The sequence below is a fragment of the Phoenix dactylifera genome, chromosome 10 (assembly GCF_009389715.1).
Source record: "Phoenix dactylifera cultivar Barhee BC4 chromosome 10, palm_55x_up_171113_PBpolish2nd_filt_p, whole genome shotgun sequence".
Taxonomy (NCBI): domain Eukaryota; kingdom Viridiplantae; phylum Streptophyta; class Magnoliopsida; order Arecales; family Arecaceae; genus Phoenix; species Phoenix dactylifera.
In genome coordinates this window covers 14,394,323-14,408,448 of record NC_052401.1, presented here as the reverse complement: position 1 = coordinate 14,408,448, position 14,126 = coordinate 14,394,323, and the positions used below count along the sequence as shown (strand labels likewise).

Sequence of the window (14,126 nt, the reverse complement as noted above, 5' to 3'; positions counted from 1 at the left end):
CTTTTTTTTTTTTTTAATGCACGTCAGATCGGCAGAGTGGGCACCGCTGCTGTCTCTGGAACCACTCCTCTATGCAGTGCCCGTGAAAAGAGTGGGAGCACGCCAACTTCTCTACCTCTTCCACCTTCTCCTTCTCCTCAAAACAAATACAGCAAACCTCTTCCTCCTCCTCCTCCTCCTCCTCTGATTCCTCATAGTCCATCATGTCCTTATCTTCATACGTCTCAATTTTTACTCCACTAAACTCCACCACCATGGTCATCATCTTCGCCCTCATCCCTGCCGCCGCCATCGCCGCCATGCACCCAAACTTCGACACGTCGTGCACCCAATTCTTGGCTAGCTTCTTCTCGCAGCCACCAAAGTCCAGCTCCAAGATCATCCTTTCGAAGATCTTGAGCGCGGCACGAGAGTCCAACAGGGAGTCCAAATCTTGGAAGAATCTCTTGTGGCAGAGATCCATCTGGGTGCCGTTCTTGATGGTCTCGCCGTCAAGCCACCTGCGCTTGTGGCGGCGATGGAAGAAGATCCCGGCCTCGGCGACGGAGGGTTTCCTGCGTCGTCTCGAGGCAAAGGCAGTGAGGCGAAGGTTGCAGGTCTTGGAGTTCTTCGTCTCCAATAGGAAGCGCGAGCCATCGTCGTCGAGCTCAAGGTTGTATTGCATCATCCTTGCTAGAGATCAAGAGAGACGAGAGAGAGAGAGAGAGAGAGAGAGAGAGAGAGAGGAGAGTGAGAAACTATGACTCTGAAACGAGAGGGGAGAGAGGTATATATATTAATGGGAGTTCCGAGTCCATCAAGGAAATATCAGTGGATCATTGGATTGGTGACTGGATTTGGAAACTTCCATAATCCTATGGGGATGAGGACTTCTCAAGGTATGCGCCTAGATTTGGTAAGATTCTAGTTTGAAGGTTGCCAAGTCCAAGTCGGATTTGGTCTAATCTTTGTCCACGAAGCAATACGCCACGCGGCGTTCAATTTAAATCCCGGATTTTACGCGTTCCAACGGCCCTAAAGCTCTAAGTAAAGAAGTAAAATTTGGAAAGGGTATTTTTTTTGTAAAATTTGATATTTAGAAGAAGTAATATACTTTGAATATTGCAGGAGTTCAAATTCTGAAAAATATTCTGTCGTAAAACAGAGATTTTTGCATGAATCATGATCCGGGATGTTTATTTCGTCCAACCAAAAGTTCTGCTGCCAAGAAGGATTGGTATAAATTCCAGAAGTTAATGCGATACTTAATGATTTGAAAAGCTACCAAGCTAGCAAAGTATAAACATAACAAGCACCTCATATATTTTATTTTTTTGTAACTAGCATGATTTTCCACAATGCCTTCTCACAGAGCAGCTAAACCAAAATAGAGCTGCGGCCAAACATTGAGATTTGTTAATGAATCCGAGCTAATCATTGGGATTTGACAGGGGACACCCATGACACAAATTCATTGGGTCAAACATTGTTGATTACTGTTTAAATTGCAGATACCAACCACAAGCTGGAAATATGAAGTCCCAAAACCAAATGAAAAATAATACCATATGCTGTAATCAAACTTCATAAAAGTTTAATTACAACTTCCTTAAGTACATTCATGGAACCTCTCATGGGCTTCTAGGGCTCGTTTGGTTCGCGGGGAAAGAAGGGAGGAAAGTATGGTCAACGGAAAAGTAATGAAATGCCTCTTGTTTGGTTGAAGTTTTCAAAGGAGAGAGACGGAAAAGTTGTATTCCTATGGAAATATGATTTACACATTTCATGGGAAAGTCTTTCCCACGAGAAACATGAGAAAGTTACTTTCCCAAGAGGCAGGAATCACTTAATTTTTACTTTTTCCCAAAAAGATCCTTTAGCATTAAAGAAGTATTAAAGATGCATTAAAGACCTAATTTTTATTAAGGGCATAATAGAAATTATATATAACCTTTCCAGAAAAATGGATGGCCAATCAAACATAAGCACTTTGGAAATTTGTCACTTTCACATGGTCAACCAAACATATCAAAAGTATTTTCCTAGACATCCCCTTTCTAGAAATTTGTTTTTCAGAAATTATATTCCTAGGAGGAAAAATGCTTCCCGCGAACCAACGAGCCCTTCGCTTTCATATTTTCCTAAGAATCCATTAAGATTGCGGTAGAGTGGGCACTGCAACCTTTGCTTGGAGCCACTTTTGTATCACTACAGGTCATCAACTCCGTCCCCGTCCATGCCATATCATGACTGCCATATAGCTGAAAGCTGACACATCACATTGAAGCGGAGGTGGCAAGTGATGGAATTCTTTGTTCTCGGCTAGAAACTAGAGACATTACGATCAAGCTTGAGGTCAATTTGGGTCCATGAAAAGGATTTCAGACCCAAGGGGTCCTTTAGGTGGGTTCGGATTAAGCATGACTTGGAACCAACGCGAAACATTTGAGTTCAGGTTTGGACCAGCGGATCGAGTTTGTAGTTCAAATTAAGCATCTATTTATTTTTTTTTAACTAAAATATATAGTAGTTGATGATTAAATATAAGATTACTAAAAAATTTAAATAAAAAGTGAAAGAGCCAAATCAAGCTTGAATTTTTATTTAAAAAATATAGTTTCATCCAAGTAATTCATCACTCTTAACTTCACAAACTACGATTTTTAATATATATATATATATATATATATATATACACACACACACATACTTGGGGGAATTATGAAAAGAATCAACCGAAACAAATAATGAAATATGAATGTTAAATAAAACTAAGTGAAAATAAAAAGAGGAGTTGTAGTTCATGAAATCAATTGGGAAAGGTATTTAGAATGAAGGAGAATGAGATTTATATGATTTAGGTCTTTGCATTAGCCTGATCATGTTCGGGGTCAAGTTAGGTCCATTTTTTGTTGATCCAATTTAGACTTGAATATATTAGTTGGGCCGAGTCAAGCCAGGCTGAAAAATATAAGACCCAGACCCGGCCCAATCCTTCGGTCTTTAAAAACGGATCCCATCAGATCTAATTGGGTCAGAACCGAGGCAAGCCACGAGTTTGAATGCAGCCATATTAGCACTCATCAAGGCTGCATTTAATTTTGACAACTTCTTGTTTAGTTGTTTGCCTAAATCCTACCAGTCTAGACTTGTGTACATTTTGGACACATCTTACTTATAGAAAACAATTCCGACCTTGCCGTCTTAAATCCTTAACCCTTCACATCACAATCCAAGTTGGTATTTTTATTAAGACTAGATATATATCAAATCCCTAATATTCTGTACAAGAATCCTCAACCCGCACTAGCGTCAAATCGCTACCCTCTATCGCAAATATGTTCATCATGCTATAACAAGTCTCCCTTGGAATATAAAATAAATTTCAATAGATTCATATTGTCACTAAGTGAGAGTTAAGTTAATAGAATATATAGGTATAAGAACTTGCATGACCATTTGTTTACTCCTACAAAGGATTTCAATTAAGGACCCGGTTACTAAAGTAAGCCCAAGGATCCCAACTAATAACCTTTTTTCTAGTCTTGTTAAATGAGTTCACGGGTCATTACAAATTGCATTAGTGTCGAAGCACACCATGGTTCATGTATGACTAGAATACATTATAGCAAAGGCTTTTGGGTTGACCATGAGCCAATCAGGAACTTGTGATTAAATCATTACCTTGGTAAGAATGGTAAGGACTTGTGCAAGTATGTGTTCATTTCCATATTAAGTCATATTAGGGAGGTTTTAGATACTTAAGCAGGATAATGACCCTAGTTAATAACCTTTTAGCTAATCATTTTTCTTGGTAAAGTTCGAAGTCGTTACAATACATGATCTGGTGGAAGGGAGAAAGAAGTAATCCTTCATTTCGCTCAACTTGAATCTCACAGAAAATATTAGAAAATACATGAAAGGAGAGCTTTAAGCTCTTTTACTCTCAGTTGTTTGTCTTTACTTAAAAATTCTTTACAAATTCTCTGTTTTATACTAGGGGGGTTCAAGTCTCTAAATCCGAGTGGAATTCCTCTTTCTTTTCTTAAAAGAGATAGATAGCCAAATAATGTCCTTTTACTTTCTTCCAGTCAATGGTATAAAACTATGGTAGAAGACCTTTATTTATGCAAGTGAGATTTGCCTCCTAATTTGGTTCAAATTCATCTTTTAGTGGGAGTCAATTTTTTTCAAAATAAAAAATATTATAATTTTTTTAATTTGGACAGAAGCTAAATCTTGACTCTTACATCAGCTTTTGACTGCTGTCAATCGCCAAATTTCTCCGGATAAGAAACTACAACATTCTAAAATTTTGGTTCATAATTAAGTTTTAACCTCCATCCAAATCTATCTAAAGTAACCAAACCGGTCAACAATGGATCCAGGGACCCTCCTAGATTATGTAGGTCGAGTATGATTAAAATATGTCCGGTTTAGAGTTTGTTAAATGTTGAGTTTTTGAATTTTCACTTGGCTACATATGATGGGTTAAAGAGAACATAGAGATGAGTGTGAAGTGAGAGATGTAGTGGAATTATGCGATTGGGAGGTGGTGTTTTGGTAGTATTAAGTTTGAAGACTCTTGAGATCTTCGATAAATAATTTGGATATAGATATTTGTCTTTTACTTTCTTTGTCTAATTGGCATGTTTTTGTAGAACAAAGGAGGGCAAGCTTTCCTCAATAACAAATATTCGAAAGTAGAGTAAGAAATATCAGAATGAGCTAAAATACTTGCAAGAGGAGGAAAGTTATACAACAATCATGAGAGGAAGCTACCATATTGGTAAGATGGAACACAAGGTTCACGTTAAAAGATATGAGAGAAATGGAATAGGATACCTGTTTACACCCCATCTCAATAACCTAACTCACAACCATGAACAAGCACCATATAGACAAGATTAGGAGGAGTTAAAGCAGATGAAAGCCATATGAATTTTGTTGCACTTAATAAGATTCGGTCGTGATAAATTATAAATCCCACCAGGTGTGAAGGTACAAACTGAAGAGGTTGAGTTCGGCCATTATATTAGGTCAAAGGACCAAGGTATAGCCCTGATCAACCATGATGCATGGGTCTGAGTCATAGGCTTAAGGATGTTGCTTCATGATCTAGTTCATGGTTATACAACGTGTAGGATCGAAGGAGGAAACTTTTGGAATATTGAACATTGTGGTGATGCGTGCAGTTACAAAGATAAGTGGTTAATTTGGAGTTGTTATATTATGTATAAATAAGTAAAATTGTATTTAAAAAAACTTTCGACATCCAACATTTAATTTTATCTTATCATAGCCTTATTTTACACTTTATTTACCAGTATGACTCTACCGTAGAAGTAACATTAATTTAGATTTCTACTACTATAGCCTAAGTTACACCTTACACCTATCTAATTCCATCTTTTTCAAACAATGGTGTGACAATGGCAAAAGTCCTTAAAAGTTAAGGCATTTGGGCCCACGTTACTCTCGTATCCTCTTTTCAATTATTCTTCTTCTAGTTGATATGCCTGCACACCTATCTATCCCCTGTCATTGGACTTGTCACCCTTTCTGTCAACCAATAAGTTCTTAGTGTACCTGAACGGAATAGGAAGGGCAAACAACACCTAATTACAAAGATGGCAAAAGTCAAGCATCTAGATATAGAAGCCTTGGAGTTCTTGCTTTTAGAAGCCAAGACATTACTGTATGGGAATCACTTTTATCACCTTCGGATTTTCAAGAAAGGAAGCTTCAAAATGAGTTATTACACGCTACAGAGTTGCCCATGCTGTTGAGAATCCAGTGAATAGAACACAGAAAGGTCTCCTTTTGCATTGTAAGCAGCAAGGCTTTTGTTTGCAGAGCTTTTGTTAATAAAGTTTTTAATAAATAGCTGTTTGCTATTGGATAACTATATTTTTCTTAAGTACTTTGGAACATTAACACATATTTGATGACCAAACTAAGAAAGTATTTTTAGTGCATAGTGCTTCCAATCTCTAACTGCTTGTACTATCAAAAACTCTTAATAATAATTTATTTATTTTAATATTATAATCCAGATAATATAGTTAATAGCATTTTAATCCAAATAGAAAAATGTGCTCTAAGTTGTATTTATGTTTTAATTTCTTTAGTCGCTGTTTTGTATTCGTATCATCAAATATAAGGAGTTTCGTAATAGTCTTCAATTTTTTCAATATAGTTCTACCATTAAATTTAAGAATAAGCAATCCTTTCGAAATGGTCGGCTCAAAATTGTATTAATTTTTTTCGAAGATTTTCTAAGTTTTTTTTTTTAAAATAAAAAGAAAGAAAGGGAGACCTATGATACTATAATTATTGAGGTCTAGATTTTTTTTTTTTTTTGATATACATAATTGAAAAATCAGAGCTAAAATCTCTGATTGTGAAGACATATTAATTTCAAATAAAATATTGTGTTGATTATTTATAATAGGCCCAGAGTTTCTAATCTCAACTAAATCCCCTTTTATAGCTTTACAATGGCTTGCGTGAACACAGACATGTCACTAGACCAGCACTTCTAGCACAATAAATTGCAAATTTTTATGCAGTCCTACCTAAATTACTAATAGTCTATTTCGACCGTCCGATCTAGCTGTGCATAAAAAGGACATGTTCATCGTCCTGTTACTCCCCTGCCCTCCCCATTCCGGACCCCTAATTCATTAGAACCCGATCCCATCGAATTCGGGCCGTAAAAAAGTATCCAGAGTCTTTCCTCCCCTTTTCTTGATGGCGTCCTCCGGCGGCGGTGCGGTGGTCTGTCGGAGCAGCAGGTGAAGGGGGCGGCATGGCGTCGTCGCAGAAGCGGAAGAAGTGGACGGAGGAGGAGGAGCGGTCTTTGATCGACAAGTATGCGGAGATGGCGTCCGACGGCAGCCTCGCCCGCATGCGGACGCGGGAGAAGAAGTTCCGGCCCATCGCCGCCCACGTCAACGCCGGCCACCACGCCGTCGACCCCGTCGCCTATCCCTTCGTCTGGTCCTGGAAGGACGCCTCCACCAAGGTCCAAAATATGCGACACCAGTACCTCCTAGTCAAGCAAAAGCTCATCTCCGCCCTCCCTTCCCAATTTGACGGTTCTCACGATCCCTCCGCCGCCATCGACTGGGGCGACGGCGTCTCCCACTGGCCCAACTTCATCCGCTACAAGCAAGTCTTCGGCGACGCCCCGCTCCCCCCAAAACCCCCCGAACCTCCCCCTCCCCCTCCCCCTCCCCCTCCCCCCTCCGCCGCCGCCGCCGCCGCCGCCGTTCCGTCCTTTCCGGCGGCCATCGATGACGGCGATCTGGGGCTGGGGCTCGGGTTCGACTGCTGCGGCGGGGAGGATGTGGACGAGGAGGGGTTCGATTACGAGGAGGTTGCTGCTGTGGCGGTGGAGACGGAGACGGAGCCTCCGCCTCCGCCGCCGCCTCCTCCTCCTCCGCCTCCGATGCCGCCGGCAAGGTTGAGGAAGAGGAGGAGGAAGCGGCCGGAGCGGCGGCGGGCGTGGGCGGCGCTGGCAGTGCAACTGTCGCGGCTGAGGGAGCGGGAGGCGAGGCTGGAGGAGCGGGAGGAGGAGAGGGAGAGGGAGCGGCGGCAGCGGGAAAGACTGGATGAGGAGGTGGAAGAGGAGATGGAGAAGCAGCGGGAAAAAGCGATGAGGGAGGCGGAGGAGGCGAGGCGGCGGCGAAGGGAGCAGGACAGGGAGTGGGAGGAGCGGATGGAGGAGCGAAGGACCGAGTGGAGAAAGAGAGTCGAGGAGATGCTGAGCCAGCACCGGGCCGAGATGGAGCAGATCCAGGCAAGGATCCTCCATGAGCAGCAGAGCATCATTGGCCAGCTGCTCGGTATCCTTTCCCAGTGGGCTGCGTGCCCTACTGTTGGAGGGCTCTCGGACGGCGGTGCAGGGCTTGGAAGCCACCCCCACCACCCCCACCACCATCAGCATCACCAGCCCTACCACTCCCATCTGATGCAGGGCTTGCACCACATGAATGGGATGGTTCCGGGGGAGAATCGGGTTGGTGGGGATGGGCAGGAAGACCAGTTTATCGTCGATGGATGATCGAACTTGGACCTTTCGGGTGTGTTCATCGTGAAAGTGGATTGTTTGGAAGATTGGTAACATGGATGAGGTTCGTTTTGGTCATCCTTTTGGTATCTGTTGTAAGTTTTGTTGCAATGTGTAGTTGTAGTAAATGATATTGTCATTCGTTGTTCGAAATTCTAATGAATGAAGCTATATATGCTCTGCCTATTTGTTTGAAGTTGGATGAGGTCTTCATTATCTCATTTTCTTTTTGGCTGTAATTTTTCGTGGAAATGTGTAGTCTAAAAATGATGGTTGTTTCTTGTTATTCATAATTCTAACCAACATAGTTATAGTTACTTTACTGATGGTATACGTTTGGAGGCTGGGCTAGCTCAGGAGGTTTTGAATGATCCAAGGGGTTTTAGTCAGATGAATGCAAGGGGTGAAAATGTGTAACTGAAGTTGGTTTCAAAGGTTACTTGTTTGAAGAGGTTTATTTTTGTTATTTTTTCCTCCATATTGTGTACTGTAGTGTTGTTATGGTATTTCATTTGTTAAAGTTCTAACAACTGAATGTCAAAAAAAAATTATGATTCTCTACTCTTATTACTTTTTGGAGAGCGACCAAAGAGCTCCTAATGGGGGTTGCAGAAAGGAATTGTTTCAAGTGCAAGGGTAGCAATGTCTTGTAAGGCGCAGGCCACCTATTTATTGATTCTCCTTTTTTTTATTTTTTTTGGATAATAATAAAGCATTAGTATGAGTACCGGACTTTGGTTAGAGTTGTCTTTGATATGAGTTGAAATGAAACATATTTCTTGCAAGATACACTATCTTGGTACTAAGCTCTGTATTGGCGCCACCCTGTTACTATGTTGGTTTGTCCGGTATTGAGTGTCGGTACATTCCTTATACTGCATATTGGTACTGAACGGATACAGTAAGGTACACCTCATACCGTTTGGTTAGATATGGTATGGCATACTTTGGTTTTTTATTATAGTTCTTTACATGTTTCTTTGGCATTATCATTTTTGTTAGTCATTTTGTTGCTGTGATAACTGTATCAAACTATAATTGGCTTGCGAAGATATTGTTGGGCTTTAGATCTTCTACCATTAAACATTTAACACTTGGACAACTTTCACTTGAATTACTGTTTCTACCACATATTGTCTTTTCTAAACTTCATCAATTAACAACAGTTATTGAATATGTTCTAGTGGTAGAAGATTCAAAATTGTAATCCAATGGATGCCAATTGAAGCATCAAGGCATAACTAAAGGGATGTGAATCCTTCCTGGTAATTACTTCATCATTGCTGTTTAGACAATTTGTTTAGTCTTCTATTATACGGCAAATTTCTGAATACTATCTCTTGAGTGGTTATTTAAGAGTATTTGTTAAAATTCTTACTAGACACCTCAAAATCACCTAAAAGAGCTTCTAGTCATCCAAGAAGTGCTCTTGCCCCCCTAAAACCTATGCCAAATGGAGCCTAAAATAGTAATAGAGCGATCCATCCCATTGCTTAGATGACTATTCCATGTGTTACCTCTCTTGGCCTTCTATCTCTTGGGCTCTACACGTGCAAGAGGGTGTTAAGGAATAGTCCCATATCAAATAGGTTAGGGACCTTTGTTGGTCATATATACTTTTGGGCCCATGACCTCCTAGCTTAACTTGTGGGTTGGATATTAACATTCTTAACCGCATAAAGAATAAAGATGCAGCATTGCAGATAATGCTCTTCAAAATTCTCATTCACATGCCTGTATGTGAAAATCATCACAATGCTTGTTAGAAACAATCTACATCCACACTTTTTCCTTTTGTTTTTAAGACAAACACTAAAGAAAACTCACAGATTTGGACAAGTTTCAACTCGGAGGTTTACTTGATATATGATGATTGATTCAAATCTTACATGTTTTGCTACTTTTGGTTCATGCAATAAATCTTTATGATGTCCAACACTGGCTTGTTTTCTGTACTTTGTTGAACTATTTGGGCTTTATGATACTAAAGGGTGTTTTGAGAGACTATACTTAGAAATTGCTGTTGCCTTTTGAGTAAAATGCAGATGTTTAGGAAGACAGGACTTTAGAAAGTTCTTTGGTAATGAATAATTGGTTGTATACTTTGGGTATAATAGTTTGAACTCTACCATTCTCTCTATTCCTTGCAATCATCCAGATAGATGTTGTATCTTCTGGAGATCTAATAAGTCAATTGAAATTAGAGATTGAAAAATGGAGCATTGTTGTCAACAAGGTTTGCTATCTCAGTACTAGACCCTGTACCAGTACCATTCTGTTATTATGTCGGTATGTTGGGTATAGGGCCAGTTTGCACGCCTTGGTACAAATCAGTATGACAAACCATGGTTGTAAGCCTCATGCTACTTCTTTGTCAGTTTGTCTCAAGTCCAACTTTCAGGAGCTTCCTAGATGCTACTGGTGGTGGTGATAGAGCATTGGAGCGATACAGAAAAAAATATGTGATGAGGGAATAAGTGAAGCAAAGAATGATAAAAATTGCACATGTTTGTAAACTCTTGTGCATGTGTTTGAAAAATCTTGTGCACATGTTTGAAAAATCTTATGGATCTAGATTCGAGAAGAAATATCTCTCTGTAAGATTAGGCCATTCATGAAATCTGGAGCTACAGTTTAAGATAAAGACAGATCCATGTGTTGTCATTGTCTAAGTTCTGGTATAACAAACTGTCCTTGGATGACAAACATGCATCTCCTTGTACTCCGAGTAGGAACTTGTATTCCATGATTGAAGATTGAAATATGTACTGCTGCAAGATACTTGGTGTTGATTGTTCAATTATCAAGGTAAGCAAAGGTGAGGATTCTTTCCAAGATGTCCATGTAGACACTCTTTGGGACCTTGTTTCAACTTTGGAATGCTTGCCTCCCTATAATGGCATTTGGTTGCCCCAAAAGTTTCTGAAAATGTTATTCAAGGATGAGTATCCTGTCCCCATGTTAAAAAATTTGAATCTTGATAATCCCATTTATCTTGGCACACTGTAACATGGCCGAAAGGTATGAACCTTAATAAGGAATGTGAAGAAAATTTACCGACCCCTCTACCAGCCCCTTGTGTTCAGAAACAGAAAAGATATTAAAGGGACTTGGACATACATTTTCCAAGCAAATGTCTTACAAGTTGCTAACTGAAGCACTCCTGCCCCACCCAAATTGACTTCAATTCTCTCTCTCGCGCCCCCCCCCCCCCCCTTCTCTCTAACCTACAAATTTGAGCAACCATTTTGTTGAGCATTGTATTTAACCGTCCTTCCTTTTAATTGTAACTTCTTCTAGATACCCTCTTCCATGTGATTGGTTTCTCATTCTTGAAAGTAAACATCAGCCAACTCTGGAAAAGATTACTCTAAATACCCTCAACTTTACCATAATAGAAGCTAGAGGTTTATTTACATACGCTTATCCATAGCGAATATGGAGATTCGCTGAAATGGCTGTTATAAATGTAACTCTTCCTCTTTTTTTTATATCTAGTCATTAGTAAGATCAATAGATCATTCTAGTGCATCATTTGAAATCTCGTGCTAATGTTGCCAACAGCTGTTAGCTCCGCTAGTTGGCACCGCTATCTTTAAGGGCTTGTCCCTAGGGAAGTCCAGGCTCAAACCCTGGTGGTAACACATTATGATAGTATTGCTCACAAAAAAAGGAAAAAGGAAAAGAATTTTCATCCAAACATCAACTTGTCATTCTTGCAAGGAGTTGAACAAAATTGTGGGATCAAAACAAAGCACGTATGTGTAACCATTTTGCTCTTTACCGTTTTGTTAACTTGGCATATATGAGGTATCCTATGAAAATGATCATCTTCAGATTAGTTCTGAAGACTATCTATGGAAATGATGTTACTGAATATAGCCTATTCAACATTCATTAAGACTTATTGATGGAAATGATGTTACTGAATGCAACCTATTCAACATTGATTAAGACGGACAAATTTCGTAATGTATTCTGCAAGTTGTATAGTTGGTGAGAGCGAGCTTCATCAAACTCATTAAATTCTTAATGGGACTGCTCATAATGTGCGTATCCATATCTTTACTTGCTATGCATCTGGGCATGTATGCGTGTACTAAATTTGTTTAAATACTAAAATACAAGGTTCGTCATTTTGGTACCGGATCTATACCTGTACCATCCTATTATTAGTGTTGGTACGTGGTACAGTATGAGATGGCAAAACATATCAAGTATCGGTATGGTATGAGACTATATACCGGTATGGTAACGGTATGCTCGACATGGTATGGTACCTACGAGTACGATAAATCTTACTGAAACATATGTAAAAACAAGATTAACTTTATAGGTTTTGCACATATTTGATGGGAAGGAGCTCATGAACAACAGAACTAGGAGTCTTCAATGCCCTGAGAATATCCTGAGATTATGAGACTGCCTTTGATGGCAATAAAAATAGGAAATGAATCATATAAATAACTTATTGTGTTATGCAATTTTCTATAGTTCATCTTATCGTTCAGTTCTATGCGATCATATAAATTCATTGAATGATACAAGATTTACTTTTCATGTTCTTTTCCAATGTTACGAAGTGAACCAGACATTCAAATATTAAGGAAATGCTAGGTCTGGTCTTTTTAAGTGCTTTCCATGACATATATGGGGCTTGTTTAGGACGGCAATGCAGGACTCACAAAGCGAACACAACATATCATATTCCTTCGTGACTATTGCTGGTTTTTACTTCTCTCTATGTTCAACTCTGCATATGGTTGCTGGACTCTGTAAGCTTCATGGGTTTTTCTCTGCAATAATAGTCTTCCTTTTTTGCATGCTTATATAAGAGATCTGAAAACTAGATGCATGTGAAAGGAAATAGGTGAGAAGAGCAATGCCCAAGTGCTGCAGTGGGTGCATCAGTTGCTCTTCAAAGTTCTGAGATTATTGAAGGCTATGAATTAGTGGTCTTAGAAGCTGACAGGTCAGCTTTCTATCATGTCATCAAAGTGGGAGAAGGAAGGGGAAGAAAAAGAGTCGTTTGACATCAAAATTGAAGCTGCAGGCAGTGACTGTGGTCTTCCCATTTGGCTCATTGCTTCTGGTTGGCCCTGCTGCTGATCTGCAGGGCATGCACCTTCATTTTACACCATCATAGCATCTGAAGATTCTGATGGAAACCTAAAAAGCATGCTGGCTTGAAAAATTTCATTTAAAGAAATGGTCCTTCTTTGTACAATTAATCCTGGGTGATGCTCAGAGAAGAATCTGCCTTGAGAATGAAAAACTAGCAGAACTTTATATTCTTCTCTTTGTGCAGGTTTGTTATGTGAACTGCTGCCACTTTTCATCTGTTCGATTGTTGTTGTGAATTGATTGTCGTCGTGCTTCAGGAGCTTGAGAGGAACAACTACACATGCCTTCACAAACATGGTTCTGATGGGTGATTTTTGATTTCAGTGTACTGTTTGATCTGACTTGCATTTCTTTTGTTACTGGAGTGGCGGAGAATCTCATTTACAGCTGCTATTAGGTTGTTTAACAAATCATCCACAAAGATGATCTGGCAACAGCACTCGGCGGCAAACAGTTGACATGCTGCCCTATTCTGGAAATGGTGGTTGGATTTTTCTTTTTTAAAAAAGAAAATTCTTTATTTAGAACATTGTTATTTTGGAATACAATGAAAATCTATTGTTCCAATTCAGTTATCACCATGTGTCTGCTCTCGCAACTGCTAGGTTCAGTGAGCAATATCAAGGAAAACAATATGCTCTTAAAACTGTCATGATGATTACATGACCTATACTATATGCATGCCAAAGCATGTGATTGTTGTTTTATTCCATATTCAGTCATTATTTACACCTCCATCTAGATTTTTCCTGCAAATCTAGTCTCAGCATATTCATTTAGAGGCCATTTTCGATAAGCTGACTATCTTGATATTTGATGTAAATGTAAAAAATGCAATAAAATCAATCTCACATTTTTATCGTTAGAAACACGATTACGAAACCAAGATAGAAAACATGTTTGATGCTATTATTTTTATTTTCTATTTTTAAAAATCTCTTGCATTCTC

At 39.5% G+C, this 14,126-nt stretch overlaps 2 protein-coding genes across 3 annotated transcripts; one reads left to right on the top strand and one right to left on the bottom strand.

Moving 5' to 3' along the window:
- Window positions 1-13: 13 nt before the first annotated feature.
- Window positions 14-667, bottom strand: LOC120112090 (RING-H2 finger protein ATL57-like). The gene has a single exon (XM_039130657.1). It carries the CDS (start codon window positions 665-667, stop codon window positions 14-16), a length of 654 nt encoding a protein of 217 aa, XP_038986585.1.
- Window positions 668-6,615: 5,948 nt separating this feature from the next.
- Window positions 6,616-13,677, top strand: LOC103722007 (ensconsin-like). Of its 2 annotated transcripts, XM_026810381.2 has the most exons (3): window positions 6,616-8,117; window positions 9,238-9,318; window positions 13,362-13,677. In XM_026810381.2, the coding sequence occupies exon 1, from the start codon at window positions 6,791-6,793 to the stop codon at window positions 8,045-8,047; it is 1,257 nt and encodes a 418-aa protein (XP_026666182.2). In that variant the 5' UTR covers window positions 6,616-6,790; the 3' UTR covers window positions 8,048-8,117; window positions 9,238-9,318; window positions 13,362-13,677. The 2 variants fall into 2 exon arrangements, with proteins under 2 accessions (XP_026666182.2, XP_008810640.2); XM_008812418.4 differs by lacking the exon at window positions 9,238-9,318.
- The last annotated feature ends 449 nt before the right edge of the window (window positions 13,678-14,126 follow it).

Bases quoted from the DNA above. Each gene is read 5' to 3' on its own strand.
- LOC120112090 (XM_039130657.1), bottom strand. From the start codon at position 667: ATGATGCAATACAACCTTGAGCTCGACGACGATGGCTCGCGCTTCCTA.
- LOC103722007 (XM_008812418.4), top strand. From the start codon at position 6,791: ATGGCGTCGTCGCAGAAGCGGAAGAAGTGGACGGAGGAGGAGGAGCGG.